Consider the following 20058-nt stretch of genomic DNA (forward strand, 5'->3'; position numbering starts at 1 on the left):
CTAGCAGTAGGCAACCTGTAATATGGGTTATTAGTAAATAAATTACTAATAACAATTTAATTTCTTATTTATTTTTTTAATTGTTTATTTTCTCTAATGAAATATAAATTTATTAATATTTTTTCAGTTCTACTTTTATTGTTCTTGGCTTCCTAACGAAAATGTTAGCTTCATTAAAGATATTTAACCATTTATTTTGCAATGTTTGAACATTAAATGCAAATCACAACAAAATTGTTATGTTAAAAAATGACTTTAATTATATGCATAGATCATCCAAGTCTTATTTTAAAACTGCGGAAAATTGTTTAGGTTAAATATCCGGAATATATTTCCCTTTTCTTCCTCTAAATTTTACTTTTAACTGAGCAGTTTCTAATTATTTTTAAACTGTTCTTTATTTTTCTAAGAATGATGAGTGAAGCTTAAAAAATAAATATTTATAAAAACTATACCTTAACTTGTATATTAATATAAGCTATTAATATATAATTTGTAAACTTGTATGAAAAGAAATTCTTTTGTTCTAGAACACAATTGCTTTTACTCAACATTTTTGAAGTAATTGTTACGCTTTACGTGAATACAAATTTCAGAAAAATCAATAAATGTATTTACATAAAGGTGACCAATTAGTCTAAAAGCGCTGAGTAAAAGCAGTTGCTTTTTTTTATTCACCCGGCATAATGAGCTGAAAAGATTATAAAACAGATGTTAAAACTATATAAAACAGTTGTAAAAAGTATATTTAAACTTGTGCTTACTTTTTTTTTTAAACAAATTTATTTACATGATATATAGTTAAATATGTAACAAAAATATTTATAAAAAAACAACCTTTATAAAACACATTTTTCTTACAAAACAATTAACATTGAAGGCACTTTTCAAAATTAGTTATATCAGCCTCCATCTACAGCACTGAGTAGCCAAGCATAGCCTATTGTAAAGAAGACCATATTAAAATAATTACTACCAATAGGGACGATGATTAAACATATATTTAAAAATTTACGCGATTCCATATTAGTAGGAAGTTATAGCAAAGTAAATTGGTAAAAATAAAAAAAGAACAAAAGAAAAACTGGATTTTTAAAAACTTCTTAACCCTGAGCATTTTGACAATGGTATTCAATTTTAAAATTAATGTTTTTTAATGAAAAGCTAACTCATTTAACTAATCTAATTCAAATAGCAAAATTTTTAATAACACTAAAGATAAAAAAAAAAAGAGATACAAAAATTGTACTGTAGTAATGTCAAATGTTATGTTGGCTTTTAGTGAATGATTAAAAGCAATTAGTGAAACTACCTGTAATCATTTTTAACAATAGACACCAATGGGAAGGTAAGCCAAGTTGTCTATCAACACAAAACATTACAACAATAGCATCACAACAATTACGCAAAGCATTAGCAAATAGCTTAAGATATTTGTAGGATCACATTACAGTAAATATTAACAGACATGTTTTCTATATATATAACACTATAAAAGGCCAGACAACAGACATTAAATATATAACAGTAAGGGATCGTCAATAAATTATGCAATGCAAAATATATTTAAAAAACAGAAATAGGAGATATTAAGCTCTTTTTTAAATTAATTTTTTTTTTTTTTAATTAAAGTTTATGTCAAAAAATTAAACTATGTTTTTGATAACAAAATTTTTTTGCTAATTGTCAGGTTGGTATTTTTTAATTTAATGTTATTTTTTTGAGCTAATTGAAAGTGCTCATATTACCAAGTAATGTGGGTAATATGAGCACTTTTTCTACTTTTTTAAAACCTTTGTGCTTCAAAAAAGTAGCAAATATCTAAGTAAATCATGAATAGGGATCCCTAAAAATTGATTATTTGCAAAAATTTTGGATCCAGCATAATTATTTATGAAAATATTCCAATTTCCGCTTAAGGTGCTCATATTACCCTAATCCTTAACAACTTACTGTAGATGTAGAGCAAAAATTATTTACAAACAAAAACTTTCATGTCTACAAATAGCATTTTTTTAAATTGTAGACATGTAATTTTTTATTTATTCCGCTGGACCTTCTACCCCTGTATGAGGGGTATTGGTCACCCCATCTAAATGATGGGTGGTCAGACCCCCCATACTGAGCCCACCTCTGAAATGACCTTTGGGTTAAAGGTCCGGGCTTCTTTTGTCGAAAGGCTTTATAATCTTCATATGTAAGCTCTAAAAATAAAAATAAAAATTGATATATTTTTTTTAACTGAATTTTAAAATTTTAATTTAAAAATTATAATTAAGAAAACGTCAATCAAATATTATAGCAATTAAAAACTTATAATTACCATTTGGTGTTTTATCTTAACAAAAAAAAACATAGACCTAAATATTCTTCTTGCTTGCTAAAAGGTAAATAAAAACACATACAAAAGATATTTTCAATGAAATTTCACCTTTGCCATTTGACAACTCATCTAGATAATATATGTACATTACACTAGTAAATATATGAACATTTTAATTTTTTTACATAAGTACATGTATATAAGTATATAACATAAGTACATCTACATAAGTAAGAAAAATTAAAAAACATAGTAAAATAAAAAAATAAAAAGTTGTAAAGACTTTATCAAAATATTAATACTTTAAACTAAATTAAGAACAGTATACCTCACTTACCAACTTGCTTTTGAAGGAGAACTAAAAAAAAAAAAAAAAAGAAATAATAAAAATTAAAAAAGAAACTTAACCAACAATTAAAGATTCAAAATATTAATGCACTAATTTTTAATATAACAGTCTAGTCTAATCTTTAATATATATATATATATATATATATATATATATATATATATATATATATATATATATATATATATATATATATATATATATATATATATATATATATATATATACATATATATATATATATATATATTAAATATATTAATATTTAAAGATATTCATATATGCCCAACAATTAAAGATATATTTCTTTATTTTATTTGTAAATATATACAATATATTCTTGCTTATCAAGCTGTTGCTTCAGATCTAAAATATAGAAAAAATATTTAAATTTAGTTTATTTTTTAAAAAAAAGTGAAAAAAAAAAAAAATTATAAAAGCTAACTTACTTAATACTTCATTGCTATCTAAAAAAATTAGCACGCTATTATAAAGTTTTGAAAATGTTTTACCCAAGTGAAAAACTACCAAAAGAAATTATTCAGTTACCGGATAATGAAGTCGACGAAGCTAAATGAAAAAGATATTTATTGCTTGTTTTTTTATAAAATAAAAAACAGAAAAGTAACAAACTCTAAAATGACAAAATTTAATAAAGTACTTTATATAAAAATAGAACAAACATAGTAATAGTGGATTTAATCCAAAAATGGAAAGTACCTTTAGAAAAAAGCGTACTGCTCTTAAATCTACAAAAATTTCCAACTTACTTTTTTCTATTTTTATTTATCTATAATAAAAAATGAATTAATGAGTTACGATTACTTTTAGTTAATCCAGAAGCAACTAAAGTAAATTATCAAATAAAAAGCTTATTTATATAATCCTGACGATGTTGAAATAAACAATATTTATTGCTTGAAAATTTAAGTAACAAATGTAATTCAAGTAATTCAAAATAAATGGACTAAGTAGCCTGTAGTGTCTGATGCAACTGAAGTTGTAACTAAATAAAAAAATATTAAATAAAAAAGCTATTTTGTCTAATCCTGATGATTATGTTTAAATAAACAATATTTATTGATTCTTTTTAAAATAAAATAAAAATAAAATAAAAGACATTACTATTTGCTGATACCACACCAATGATATGCAATGATGGATTCTTTAATAAACCTTATATAAGAATGATGTTAATTCACTCAAAAAGAAGAAAAGTTTTGTTGAGAAGAAAAGAAGACAAACTTTTTTGAAAGCCGTTTGAATTAAATAACTTTGATCTTAAAGTAACAAATCACTGCTAATGATTTTTTATAAAAATATTAATGAAATCATATATATATTTTATATTTATATTATTATATATTTTCCTTTAAATAAAAAAAATTATATCAACTTTTTAAATAAATAATTTAATTATTTTTTTAAAATGCGCTGAAAAATCATCTTAACATAACTATGAAATAACTTAAAAAGAAAACTTCTCGTAAAAGAAGCAAATAAATCTAAAAAAGTAACGAAAAATAAAATAAAAATAACATAACTAAAACGAAAATAAATAAAATAAAATTTAAACTTAACTAAAATACATAATAAATACATATATAAATATAAAAAAATATATATGATATTCAATATTTTTATAAAAAATCATTAGCAGTGATTTGTTACTTTATTTAATTGTGTTTACAAATTTTCAAAACATATTAACAGCCGTGGTCAAGTTTTCAAAATCAAAAAGTATTTGCGTGGTCATATTATGGCATAAAATCGCATGCTTTCCTGGTCAAGCCTCGGATGACCCCTTTCCTGGCCAAGCCTATGAATAACCCCTCATAATGATCTCAAAAATGTGAAATCATTATTTGTCAAAGCAATGGTTTTTGCTTTAAGTATTAAAATTGATTAAAATGAATGTCTTATACTTATATATATATATATATATATATATATATATATATATATATATATATATTAATCCAAAATTAAAATTGTACATTTTACAAGTTTTATTGGCAACATTTACTTTTTCTTTATATCTTTGTGCAATTGTTAAAAATGTATAAAAGACATAAATTAAAAATGAATTATTTTTTTTTTAGATATTTAATGGACCTGACAGTTATTATGACTATTTAAATGAGACACTAGTGAAGCCACTGGTAACAAGATTTGTTCGAATTTATCCTAAAACAAAAGAAGGGAGTTTGTTTTGCATGCAAGTAGAACTTTATGGTTGCATTCCTAAAAAAGGTACAAAAATCGGTTAATTATATATTTTTTATCTTTTGGTTGACAATTAAATTATTTTAATATTAAATTTTTTAAATAAATTATAAATAAATATAAGTGTAAAAAGATTTTTAAATTTAGATTGAGTGTATTTTTAGAATATTTGTATATTTTGAGTAACATTTTATTATTAAAAAATAAAAAAAGACAGTTGAAAATTGGATTTTAAATTTTTAGTTTGCAGCAAAAATGTTGGTTTAGAAGACTCAACTATATTCTCAAATGAAAGGTTTTTGGCTTCTTCTGTTTATAAAAGCACAAATCCATTTGAAGCTCGTTTAACTCGCTCCTCTCAATCGGCAGCTTGGTGTGCTGATGTTAATGATAAAACTCCTTGGCTTGAAGTAATTTTTTTTTCTTTGAATGTTTTTTCTTCCTTTTTTTTTTTGATTTCAACTGATAATTTCCTATTGCAGTGAGTTTCACTTAAAATTGAAAAGTTGTAAATTTATAAAAATTTGGCCCACTTCCCCTACCAATAGAACTTAATAAAATAACAAACTTAAATATTTTTCTACTAAAGTTAGATGGTAATTAACAACATGTTAGTTCCAACCAAGTGTTGCTTATTTTTTAAAACCTTTTTTTTAACTATTTTTGGATTGACTAATGTTTTAAACATTGCTATTATTTGAAAATTCTACAAAGTCATTATGTTAAGATATCTTCAGCCCAATTTTTTCGGCTATCCTCATATACAACCTGGATCAAATGGAACTTAAAGGCATCTTTAGAGTAAAATTTTGAGGTAGAAATAGCTATGCATCAAAGGAAAGTAAAGCCACTTAAAAACAAAGTTACTTGCAAACCAAAAGAAAATTAAAAAAAAAGCTACTTAAATTTAAGAAATAAGGTAATTGTTGAAATATTCTGCCTTTTAGCCTGTGACCTCATTGGAAGATAACTTGTAATGAAAATCTTTTTTTGTGTGTGTGACCTGTTTTGTTTGCTTCTCAACAGTCAACTTTTTTTTTTTTTTTTTTTTTTTTAATTTTTATTTTAGGTGCCCCAAGAAGTCCTAACGGTCTTGTCACAGAACACCGCGGAAGTGCATTTAACCAGGAAGTTCACGCCTCCTTCCTTACCGTGACACGAAATTTGTCCTGAGCTCGTTTCGAACCTGGATCTCCTGCTTATAAAGGAAGCGCTCTAACCACTGTGCCACGGCCGCACTTTGAGTTAGATCTCTTTTTTTTAACAACAAATCAAGTGTGTGAACTTAACCTAGATCAAAGATAGAATAATAAAAACATTAAAAACACTTCTAACTTTAATATTTTAAAAATGGTGACAGTTTTTAAGCACAAATTTATAGTGCTTAAAAACTTAAAAAAGCACAAAGTTATAAATGATATAAATACTGAAACAGCTCCACTTTATTATATGCTTAATAAAAGTAAAAGCATTTTTTTAACATGTTTTCATTATAACCAAGTTTTTGAATTCATGTAGGCAAAAATCTTAAATAAAAAAGTTTTGTAAAAGAAGATCATTTATATTTATTTGTCACTTATAAAAAAAAATTTAAGTATGAAGTTTAATAAAAAACCTTTTTGTTAAGATCAGGTTTTTCCCAATTAATATGCGGTAGCTATATAATTTTTTTATTAAAGATGTTTGTAATATCTAACAATAAAAACAAGTTTCTGGAAGCTGATTTAAATCAAACAGTTTTTGTATAAGTGATAATTGTGTAAAAAAAAAGTAAAAAAATTATTTTAAATAGTTCTTGGTTCTTTTACTTGAATGCCTTTTTTTTAATATCTGAATTTAAATTTGTATCAGTAATTAGTTTCCGTAACTTATTTCAGTCATATATTTGCCATTATTTGTTTCTGTAAAATATTTCAGTATTTTCATTAAATCTAGTAAAATATTTCAATTTCAGGTCAATTCAGAATCATTGTATTAAGATTGTAGAAGATTTGTATTAAACGTACCCTGCAACTGGTAACATATAATCCAGTGCAACCTACCACATGTCCTGCTGCATATTATCCACAGGATAGACAAAGTTAACTCTGATTTGAAATATCCTCTTCAAGCTCTTAGTTTAGTATAGGCTAGAGTAGTATCTTAATTAATGCACTTTTACTGCAATTTTTAATAGTTAAATGTTTCTGAGATTTAGTTGCTTAATATCGTTTCTCAAACTCAGTGGTAGCGCTTAGAAAGGCTAGAGGGTTTGTTTGATTTTTTCCACAGCTGTAAAATATTATATTAATAACAGTACCATGTTGTGCATGGAAGGTGTCCCTATTAGTGCTTTTGGTGTGCATTATTGAGTTTATGTAAGGAATCCTTTTTTAAAATTGAGTTGTAGCTAATGAGGTAACAACATAGATTATTCCCACTTTTGTTGCTAATGTTCCACTTAAATTCTTTTACAGCTTTTTGTCTAGACGCTCTTGTCACAGTTTCACAAAAGTGTTCAAGTAACAATTGTACAATCTGTACAAGTAACAATTGCCTAAATGAAACTTGTTTTCTTTTTCTATTGAAAGATAACATCTGTAGTTCCAATTTTAAAAAGTTCTAGAGATTCTTTTGACCCTGCTAGTTAATATCCAGTCTGTCTTCTTACTATTGTTAGCATGGCTTCATCTTTGGTCCTGTGCTGTTTCTCATCTATAGTAATGATCTAATTGATAATCTTATCTTTAAAGTGACTCTATTTTACTGATAATACATATATAGTCTCCAGTCTTGACTAGATACCTGTTCTAAAACAGCTATCTGTTCTTAGCAATAAATATTATCACTTTTTGTTGCTTAGTGACAGTGAGTAACTGATCTTGAATGTGATCTTTCTTCTGTGACAGCTTCAGGCCTGCAGTGGGTGGTTTATATTAGCCTTTAAAAATCCATTGCAAAGTTATCATCTCTTCAGCTGAGAACCAGAAGGCAGCATGTCCATTTTTTGTGTTTCCATCAGAAAATTGAGTTTTAGATTTTAGTATGTAATGACTTTGTGCCAAAAAGTTCTGATTTTTTAAATATTTCTTTAAGTTCTTTTTTTTTTATACCAGATTTAGTGAACACACACTCTTCTGGTTAAAGAAAACTATTGATAATAAACAGAAAAGACACAAAATAGGGACATGTGACCTCTTGGTTCTCAGCTGACGATCTGTCCAGGTTGCCTCTCATTTTGCCATTTTTTTTTTTTACTCTTTATTCTCTTTTTATCTTTTTAAATCTTTAATTTGTTTTTGAATGAAACATTCTTTTTATTTCCTGACTAGTTATTCAAGCGGTTCCTTTTCTCTTTTAAACAGTCCAAAAACACATTGTAGATGTAGTTAGATCTACTACATCTAAAATGCAACTTTTTTACTTTTTTACTGATACTACTCTTGTTCCATGTTAAAATTTTGCTAAACACAAAAACTTTTTGTGTTCAGCAAAATTTATTTTTTTTACTTTTTTACTGATACTACTCTTGTTCCATGTTAAAATTTTGCTGAACACAAAAAGTTTTTGTGTTCAGCAAAATTTATTCTTTTTACTATAACTGTTTCTTTGTGTTGAAAAAACTTTTCATTCATTTAATTTTTTTCCTTGAAAATTAATGTTTTAGAATTCTTACCTTGCTATTAATTCCCAACATAAATAATGGTTGCTTGTAGCTGAAGAAAAATTAAAAAACAAATTTGACTTTAAAAATATTTTATTAAGCTTGAAACAATTTCGTGTTGATTGTTGATTTGTGAAGATTTTTTTATAAATTACAATTGTAAGTCTTTATTTATTGACAATACATACATAGATATAAAATAAATAATTTTTTCCAGATAGATTTAATGTACATTCGAGAGTTATCAGAAATCGAAACTCAAGGGTTCAATCAATCAAATGCATGGACTAAAAGCTTTAAACTTAATTATAGTATGAATGGTAAAAATTGGAAAGAGTATAATAGTTACCAGGTTACCATAGTTTATTTTTTTGTGTTCAAATTTCAAAATTTTATTTATTGAAAGATTATGTTTATGATTTTAAAAACTAATTTTTTTTTTTTATTATTTAGACATTCACAGCTAATTCTAATTCAAATGAAATAAAAATGATCAACTTAGATCTTTTTCTAACAAGATTTATTCGTATATTGCCTGTTAGTTGGAAAGATTTGCCATGTTTGCGAGTGAATTTAAAAGAATGTGAATCTCCCACCGGTAAGCATAATATATACTAGAATATTTGATAGAGTACAATAATATATAGAGAGTAAATATCTCTATTTATTATTGCCAAACTTAAGAGTGTTAGTAGTAGTAGTAGTAGTAGTAGTAGTAGTAGTAGTAGTAGTAGTAGTTGTAGTAGTAGTAGTAGTAGTAGTAGTAGTAGTAGTAGTAGTAGTAGTAGTAGTAGTAGTAGTAGTAGTAGTAGTAGTAGTAGTATTGCCCCTTTGAGTTTGTATGGCACGGTACACTTGGCAGCCATTGCAACTGAGGTAGTGGTGAGAAAGAGTTGCATTGGTTTTTTATATAAGATAACATGAACATAAGTGTTTTACTTACTATGTGTGTTATACTAATAACATTACTATGTTATTTCTTTAAAATTATTTATTTATTACTATTGTAATAAATACAAATTCTTATCCGTGAAATGATACATTTGTAACAGATTCATATCTTTTTGTGCAATTGTATGCACCATAATTAAAATTATTCAAAAAATGTAAAACCAAACTTGACGTATAGAAGTTTTTTATGCCTCAAACTGATGTCATTGCGCAAAATGATTTTTGGCTTAACTTTTAGATTAGCATTTTTTAGCCTCTTAGTTCTGCCATTTGTATAGCATTACGTACAAACGTCTGTAAGTGGAAACTTTTTTAGCATATGTTGAGTTTGCAGGCAGTATATGAAATAGTTGTGTATAGTATAATGTGTATTATCTATAAAATGAGGAAACTTTAAAATTTTATTTTAAAAACTAGAAATTTTTTTTCTATATTATAATTTTTTTGCTATAAATATATAAACAAAATTAAAAAAAATTCAAAATTTATTACACTAAGGGGAGGTCTTAAACCCCCTGAAACAACACTGATGACAGCACACTAAACCGCTGAGTTATCAAGTATATGCGTTTAGGAGAAAAAACTAATCTTATTATAAATCTCTTATAAGCTCTATGTATACGGAAAAGGTGCGGGTGTTAATTTTTTTGCTTTTAAAGGAATTTTTCAGAATGAAAATTTTACTAAAAAATATTGAAGTAAAAAAGTAATAGGTACAGAAATGATCGATATGGAGTAGATGAGTATAGAAATGGTAGATGAGTATAGAAATGGTAGGTTTGGTTATGTAAAGGTCTGGAAAGGATATATATATAAAGAAAAAGTATAGAAAAGATTGGTGTGGAATAGATTTACAAAGACCCGTATTTTTACAGGTCTGGTCAGCTAGTACCACATAGTGTTGAAATAGTTTCAAAACAAAAGTATGTTTTATGATTTTAAATAATATTGTATTAACTTTATTTTTGTATTTATTATATTTATTTAAGTTATTTTATTTCATTTGTAATTTGTTTTTTAATTTCTGAGTTGGTGTTTAATTGTTTTTTTGTTCATATGCTTTAGAGTTAACACCAAAACTTATAGCTGGGCTCAAAGATGAAACTGTTATTCGAGGTGAACCTTTTGATTTAAAATGTGAGTTTAATGGGCAGCAAGGTATTACTATTGCATGGAATATGAATGGAAAATTTCTTCCAACTGACAATCGTATTAGTACAACTTATGTAGAGTTTCGAGGAAATTTAAATACAAAACTAAATTTTGATAGAATAAAAGGAAAAGAAAATGGCTTAATTTTTACATGTTTAGCATGGTATTCAAGTTTAGAAAATTTCTACAGCAAATCAGATGCTTTAATTACAGTTCTTTGTAAGATAATTCACTTCTTTTCTTTTTATTTACATTTTATTGGTAATCTATATATATTTTAAATTATTGCCAATGTATATATATATATATATATATATATATATATATATATATATATATATATATATATATATATATATATATATATATATATATATATATATATATATATATATATATATATATATGTATATATATATATATGTATATAGCAGTTGCTTAAACTGTTCTACAACATTCAGTTAGTTTAAATACAAAATTTTATTTATTTTTCTTTGTTGGAATGTAATTTTTCAAATATTGAGAATTGGTTGAACTTTATGTTATTTTTACGGGTTAAAATGTGTTTATAACTAAATTATTGTTTGATCTTTGATCTAAAAAGAAAAAAAAAACACTGTTTGTAGTATCTTACAGTTAACTATTATTTTACATTAATTTTCCAACTCTCAGGGCCGGCAACACAGGGTGTCGTCAGCCCTGAGAGTTAGAAAATAATGTAAAATGTGATTTAATAATTTTAGGGGGGGGGGGGAGCACATGCCCCACTTTTAAAATAAAGACTTAAAATAAATGACGATTTTTATTAAAAATTGAGGTTAAAATATGTTTATAACTGTAGTTTTGTTTGATCTAAGAAAAAATAAAACACTGTTTATAGTATATTTATAGATATTATTTTACATTAATTTTTCAACTCTAAGTTTTAGGTTTACCAGTTCTTGAAGCGACATATCTATTATATATTAGTTTTCTTTGTTCCCTTACTACCAAAAAAATGTTCTGTCTCTGATCCTCATTGTGGGAAGTGTGAACAAAATTTTCAATTAAGCTAATATTTCTTTCTGCGCAGTCGTTTGTCACACTGAGATTGCGAACTAACTGAGTGAAATGTTTGTATGAATCTAGCGCTAAGAAATCGCTTGAAGTATGCCACTATTGAACAGATTCGATGTGACCTGTGAGTATAAATAAAAGCCAACTCTCCTTCGTAATTAAGTCCTCTAATCTACTATCACTGGTAACAATAACAGCCGATGGAGCTTCTGCAGAAATCTCTGATATCTTAGGAACTGGAAGTTTTTAAAGCTTCTCAATGAATAAACGCTTAGCATCTGCTTTTATATGAGGATCACCTAGCGATAGTACGACAACTTTAGGAGACAAATACCATGTGTGGTTTTTCATTCTTTTATAAAGTGAGTTTCCAACTTCATAATCCCATTCTATTTTAATTGTTTTAGCAATTTTAATTGCATTAAAATCATTTAGAACGGCATGCTCTGCTTTGCCTGATTTAAGAAAGGCAGGTCCATAATAAACAGCAACAATAAATGCTACCCTTGCGACCATATGTTTCTTTTCAGGAGTCAGATATTCAACAACTGTGGATGTCATATCAAGCATTAAAAAGTATATTCCATAGGCCATAAACATTGCATTGTGACATGCACCAGGCTGATAGATGTGAAAATTATTTAATTTCTCAGATTTAACGTTTATGTAATACGCCAAATATTCAACAAGATGCTTATAATCATTCCTAAAACATTGTTATTTTTATATAATATCCTTTAAAAAAAAGTGTATGCATGGAAAAAGTGTTACGTTTAATATTATTGTTACATACCTGGGGAAAATTTCATGTTCTAGTGCTTTAGTTACAAACTTTTTAGCCTTCAAATAGAGTTTGCAGAGGTCACTGCCAACAATAAGGTCTTGCTCAGGAAATCGTTTAAACTTTTCTACGGCACCACTGGCTGAAACTTTTGGATAAAACTCTGTTACCCATTTCTGCTGAAAATCTTTTAGCAACTTATTTGCAGGGGCTTTAGATGTTTCCTTTGAAATTGCATTAAAAGCCCAAGTAATATTTATCTCGGCAATATGGTGTCTACACAATAACCAAAGAAATAGTTTACCAAGAAATCTTGCCATAATAGTTATTGCACCAGATTTCCATCTTGTGTTACTTACTGTGGTGTCAGAACAGAATCCTATAATATAGTCACAAATTTCAGAATATTCTAGAAGATTCATAATACTTATAGCCATATTGATTCCCTTACCACTCTCAGTTGGCACAACACCAAGTAAAAGATCATCTTTGGTTTCCCACTCTAGGCTAGTTACAGATACTGATATTCTATCTGTAGTAGTGGCCTGTCGAGTGCTCTCCTCAATATGCTTTAACATTTTACCATCAAAATGTAAAACTAACATCTGATTAACTATTAAATCAATATATTCATTCTGTATCTGGCCTCCTTCCTTTTCTAAAAATCTGTAACGTCGTCTTCTGACAGATTCTCTGCTTAATTTTAATTGTTTAACATCTCCTCCTAAATAGTTTACTACACATGCAATAAGAAGGGTTTGATCTCGAATGCTGAGACCAGCCCTTATACTGTTGGAAGTTGTTGCTGCAATGAGACCCTCACTGGTAATTTACAATTGCACTTCCAGCATCTAAATTAATATAAAGATTTTTAACTCAGTTATACATTTACTTCAAAAACTGAATGATTTTACTTAAAATGCCCATGCTTTATTAGAAAAAATTGTTTAAATTCTCCCTTTTGATTTAATCAGAACTTGAAATGAAAATTCCTAAGTGTTAATCAAAGTATACTTTGATATTACCTAATTGTGATTCAACTCTTGTTTTTTTAGGTTTTGTAGGTTCCTCATCTGCTAAATTGAAATCTATATCAATGTTAGAAAAAAAATTATGGTTCCATTGCCTTTTTTCACCAATTTCCTCTTTGTTATCACGAGTTATTGAATCGTTGTTCTTCTGTACTCGATCTTTGTATTCTTCTTTTCTCTTGCATCTATCGATCTTTCTCTGAAACCTTGCTTCAAGCTTGTTGTCAATTTTAGAAGATATGATCTTATTTCTGTTAGTTCTGTGCAAAAAGTTGTTAAAACACTTAGCATAAAATAAATTTAAATAAAAAAACCAAATTTCTCCAAAATATTATTCTTTATGTTTAGGAAAAATAAGTACATATGTTTTTTTCAATTGATTGAGATCAATTGAAAAAAAACATGTACTTATTTTTCCACATATGTACTTTTTTTCTAAATTTTAAAGATTTCACCAACTGAGGTTGGTGAAATCTTTAAAAATTAGAAAAAAAAGTACCTTTGATCATCTAAGAAGGCCAAATGTTCTTTTATAGCAGAAATACCATGAGGCATTGATTCATCGTGTCTCAACTTCTTCTCAAAGTCTTTCGCACTGATGTCAAACAATTCCTCTATCATATTGTATCATATCGCTTATCTCTAGCTGAAGTTAGGAACAAGTAATATCGAAGAACACTTTAATTCGATGGAAGTTGGTTTGTAGGTAAATAGCTTAAAGGCGAGTTAAGCAGGTAAACAGACCTATGAGCATTCTAGCTAATTTCTTTTGTTTTTCTCTCTTTGATTTTCAACATTTTGTAAGGATATGTAAATAGTATATAAATCAAAGTTTCGAGCATGGTAATTAATAAATCAAAGTTTCGAGCAAGGTAATTAATGAAATTTTTTTTTGTAGAGTTTTTTACACATTTTGTGTCACCCTATTATGTATTGCCAATGTATATACATACATATATACAGAGGCGTGGTGGCCCCAGAGGCTAAGCGGGATTCCCGCATGGGCTTTTCACCTTTTCATCTAAATATGGGCCTTTTGGAAAAATTTGATTGTTTCTACATTTAAAAGAAATTCCACAATCATTTAAAATATTCATGTAAGCACAAATTAAATTTTATTAATCACTTGATTTAAAGTCTTCGACTTTGAACGCAATTATATTAGTATTTTGCATAATAATAACATTGCTCTGAAAACAAAGTAGATGTTTTGAGGCTTATTATGATATTTTTTTCATGAGAAAATAATGAACCCATAAACGGTTTTTAACGATCGTATTGTTGACAAAATAAATTTAAGAAAGTCCGCATACCCAACAATAATGATAGGTACTATTATTGTTGGACTTAAATTAACTTAACTTAAAATTTATCCCCAAAATATTTTTCTTTAATAAATTAAAACTGAATACAATTACTATATAGTATTGCGTTTTAATTTATTTAAGAAAAATGTTTTGGTGTTAAATTTAAAACGTTTTATATAAATAAAATTCGAACTCATATTTTGCATTTTTGTAACGTTTCGAAACAGATATAAACTTTTTCAATAATAAAAAAAGTTTTTTATCCTTATACAGTTTATATTATTGTATGTAAATAAATAAATCACTCCGTAATATCCTGTCCTCAGACAGATTAAAAAAAGGATAATGAACTGCTAAATGAAACTACATTATAAAAACTTTTATGTTTAAACTATGTCAACAACGGCACCATTTTAAAAGCGGCATTTTTACTGTTGTGAGTTGATGCAAAAATGTTAAAAAAAGTTAAAGCACCGAATTAAACAAAAGCATAAACTAAAATTAATTTTCTCATAAAATAAAAAGAATTTCTTATTTTTCAAGATTTTCAATAATTATTTTAGAAAAATTTTTTTACATAATTTAAAAAAATTGATATTATTGTACAATAAATATTATTGTACAAGAAAAATTAAAATCTTTGATTTTTAAGTTTGTGTTAGGCTATGTTCTTCAAACAATAAAAAACTAATCGTATTTGTTTGTGGTATAGTTGTGTTTTAAGAAAATCATAACAAAAACTTGGTCGCTGCATTGTGTTGTTACCATTTTTATTTTGAAGTATTACAAACAATAATATTAATTTTATATATATATATATATATATATATATATATATATATATATATATATATATATATATATATATATATATCTATATCTATTTATATATATATATATACATTAGGGATATGACTTTTTAATTTTTTTTCAAATAAAATGTTTCCTGTATCATAAATCGATGAACTTTTACCTAAAATCATGAAAAAAGGCCCAAATAGCTTTCTGCAACAAAAAAAGGTCACCCCCAAAATAAAAATTTGTTTTACCATTTTTATACATTCATTTTTGACCGATGTTTTAATCTTAAGCTTAATTCTCAGCTTAATTCTATTTATTTCATTATTTTGTTATGAATTTATAAATATAACGCCACACGTTACCATGGCAACGAAACGGCCGTGTGCCGGCAAATACTTGGAATTGTTATGTGATGACGTCATTGTGTTACCACGGTGATATAGACGACTGTAACAGACTGTAGAAGATTATAGAACTTAGTAGAACATTCTGGAAGCTCTAAATAATTATATAAGCGAGCTGCTGTCAGAGCTCAGTGTTGATAATGTGAATAGTTCTATGAAGTACTCTGCGTGTAACTGAGCTAATAAGGAACTACTGCAGCGAACTAAAGACGCTGTAAGTGTACGAAGTATAAGTAGTTGTAGCATTATCGTTAGGATACGGACTGGATTATCGAACTGTTATCAACATTGACTGGATTATCGAACTATAATTGGATTACTATACAGTTAAAGTATTTTATTAATTAAACGACTTTATTAAACGGATATTTACGCTCAGCTATCCGTAAAGTCATAACAATATTATATGATGTCTCACAAGAAAAGTCATACCACAGTAACAAAGAACAAGAAGACTTGGACTAAAAATTTGGTGAGATTTCAAGAGTCACACAGAAGAAGAGGAAGCGTGGCTGTAGAAGAACATTCACTCGATGAAAAATCCAGAATACCACTTCAATTGCAGATCGTAGGAAGATACCAGTTTCTCGGAGCATATGTTAAAGGAAGAAAAGAACGAATAGACCAAATTTCTAAGGAAATTACAAAATTGTGGGACAATAAACTGAATTTTCCACGTGTGTCTGATCAAGTGATAAGAGCAAAGCTTATGAAGGTGCTGAAGGTCTATGATGAATGTGTCAAGCGTGGAAAATATGATGTTCTCAATGCATTATTTGACATCACGAAAGTGAATGGCCAGTGGTTATCCTCGGAAGATAAACGTCTATACCACCTACAAAAAGAAAGTAAAGGACAGGTGGGGTACTCAACAGGACAAGTGGCAAGTAAAGAAACCATTCACCCTTCCAAGAGAAGGAAAGTCCAGTCTGGAACAGCAATACCTTCCACATCACAAGTCCTGTCTACCACAGACAGTGGTACTGAATCTGAAAACTGCAAAAGTAAGAGTGAAGATGATGAAGACAACGACGGTGATAAAGACGATGATGAGGACACTCAGAAAAAAACTAGAAAGCACTACAAAAGTAAATTTGCTGTAAGTATGGTTACATCAAGTGGAGTTTCCACAAAGAAAGCTGCTAAAATATGCAATGTATTATCACAACAAGGTATTGATATTCCAACTCCAAGTCAATCAGCAATTTACAAGTCCATATTCAAAGAGGCAGGTAAATTAAAAAAAGAAATGATACAACAACTTAAAATGGAACAGTGGTCCTTACACTTTGACGGCAAATGAATAGATGATAAGGAATATCAGGTAGTTGTACTTCAGAATGAAAGAACTGACGTGAAACTTGATGCACTGCATTTAAAAGATGGCAAAGCTGAAACTGTTGCTGAAAAAATTGCCAAACTTATTGATGAATACAATTTGTGGAATTCAATTAAGATGATCATTACTGATACAACAAACGTCAATACTGGGAAGAGAAATGGAGTTGTTGTGAAGTTGCAACGTATGTTTAAATTAAAGGGTGTCACAATACCACAATTTATCGGTTGTCAGCATCACGTACTAGACAGGATTCTCCGTCTGGTGATGGACGAAGAACTTGGGGGTGATACCAAATCTCCAAACATTGAATACCCATTTGTGTCTGAACTGTTGAATAAGTATGATGAACTGAAGGATAAGTTTGTGAATGGAACTGTAGAAATTCTTGATAAATCAGGGTGGAGAGACGATATGAAGTTTTTGTACCATTTAACAAGAGTGTTTAGGTTCTATGAAGAACAAAGAAACTTCCCTCTGATTCACTTTCAGAACATTCCTAATATGAGCAATGCCAGATGGAACTCAAGAGCCATTCTCGCCATTCTGGCGTTCATTCTTATGCCTGAAGCGAGAAAGAATTTGGAGAAGGTTTGCAGGTTCATTTCATATGAGTGGGCAGAACATTGGTTTAGTAGTCAAAAGTACAATGACAATGACTTCAAGAATTTATCTGATGTATTGAAGCCTTACAAAAAGGCATTGCAGTCATTCAAAAATCACTGGAAGAAAGAGCCATTCGTCATCGACATACCACGAAGTAATCAGATAGCTGAACGTGCAATCAAGGTGATGCAAGACCTGTATGCTTCCTGCAGAAAGAAAGACAAACTGCAACTTCGATTCATTCTAAGTAATAAGCGCTAGACTCTTTATGAGACGTGAGCATCATGTGACCCATGTACTAAACACAGTAGGCCTATAGACACAGACAGTTATGTATATTGTTGTACTAGACGCTTTGATACTGTTAATTTTGTAATACTTGTATAATTATATATCACATAATGTTTTTTGTTATATCACAGTACATGTTGCATAAATAAATAAAATAACAACAGGAGTATGACTCTTACAACATCTTCAGCCTTTAATATTCATTTACTGTACAAAAGTGTACCTATTGAAAATTCGATTTTTTGGTTTTGGGGTGACCTTTTTTCAAAATATGTCAAAATAAAACATCTATTCGTTCTTTTTACATAAAAGTTCATTGAATTACGATACAGGCCTAGTAGGTTGCAAAAAAGTCATATCCCTAATATATATATATATATATATATATATATATATATATATATATATATATATATATATATATATATATATATATATATATATATATATATATATATATATATATATATATATATATATATTTAAAACATTCAGAATGTTTTAAAAACATTCTGAATGTTTTTAAAACATTCTGAATATTTTTAAAACATTTTGAATGTTTTTAACAATACAAACAATATTTTTATTTTTATTTTTTTTAATAAAATGTTTTTATTTTTATTTTTTTTTACTGTAAATCATGCTACATTGACTATCTTATAGCCTGACTCGCAACAAAGTGCTGCTACATCGACTGACAAATAGCCTGACTCGCAACGGAGTGCTGCTACATTGACTGACAAATAGCCTGACTCGCAAAAGAGTGTTGCTACATTGACTATCCTATAGCCTGACTCGCTAGGGAGTGCTGCTACATCGACTGAGGGTTTGGTTGGGGCAGGCTGTCTATCAATTAACAAAAAAAAAATTCCGGTCTTGCATTTTAATTTTTTTCTCTTTGTCAACAAAACTTTCTGACAAACAGTTAGGAGTTAATATGCACACATACACAGACATACACACACAGTTGTACACTAGTGGTCATCTAATGGTACCAGGTGACCAAATTTTGGAAAGGACAAAAAATATTTCCTTGATGCAATAAAGTTGCCTGAAAGGGTGATTATCGATTTTTATCTACACTTTTTTTTTTCCAAATTCAAAAATTCTATAAAAAGAAAAGTATCTAAAGTAAATAATAAAACTTAAATTTTTTTTTTTTTTTTGCATTTATTAGTTAAAACTTAATTATTAATTAGAACTTAAGAAAATTGTACAAGTGTATTTAAAAAAGTACTTTCTTATTTAAAAAAAATGCTTTCTAAATAAAAACTAAAAAGTTGTATTGTTCAAACAAAAATACTATTTGATTTTAATTTTTTTTTTCAAATTTTATTTAAGGATTTAGAGATTAAATTCAAAAAACTGTTAAAAATGCAAATGAAAAGTATAAATTAAGCAATGCAATAAGATCTGAAGTTAAAAAAATCGATCAAATTTTTAACCTGTGTTGAATTGATGTTTTTAATCATTGTTGAAGGAGTTTGTTTCTATTTTGACATTTTTATATAATTTCAGTTTAGTGTTTTAAACTGTTGTCATTGTTTGAAATAATTTCATATTTTTCACTAATGCATGACTTGCACGATTTTGATGTCAGGTTATATGCTTCACATCGTCTAATTATTTTCCGACTGACCATTAGATTTTTATTGTTATTTTTTAATTTCTAAAATTCTTTTTACAGTTCTGTATCGCTTTTATATTTAGGAATATTGAATGATTTTAAATGGTTGGCATATCTCAGTTTAAAAGGTGTTTCACTTATACCAATGTATGATTTTTTTTATTGCTTCAT

General features: G+C 27.4%; 1 protein-coding gene across 1 annotated transcript in view; it reads left to right on the forward strand.

Moving 5' to 3' along the window:
- The window catches only part of LOC100210872 (uncharacterized), an 84258-nt gene that overhangs the window by 22373 nt on the left and 41827 nt on the right, over positions 1-20058 (forward strand). Inside the window, exons 4-8 of the mRNA XM_065817301.1 lie at positions 4775-4925; positions 5142-5308; positions 8759-8893; positions 8995-9139; positions 10558-10863. Of these exons, the coding sequence (XP_065673373.1) occupies positions 4775-4925; positions 5142-5308; positions 8759-8893; positions 8995-9139; positions 10558-10863 (904 nt within the window). The remainder of the gene's footprint in view (positions 1-4774; positions 4926-5141; positions 5309-8758; positions 8894-8994; positions 9140-10557; positions 10864-20058) is intronic.

The sequence above is a fragment of the Hydra vulgaris genome, chromosome 14 (genome assembly GCF_038396675.1).
Source record: "Hydra vulgaris chromosome 14, alternate assembly HydraT2T_AEP".
Lineage (NCBI taxonomy): Eukaryota > Metazoa > Cnidaria > Hydrozoa > Anthoathecata > Hydridae > Hydra > Hydra vulgaris.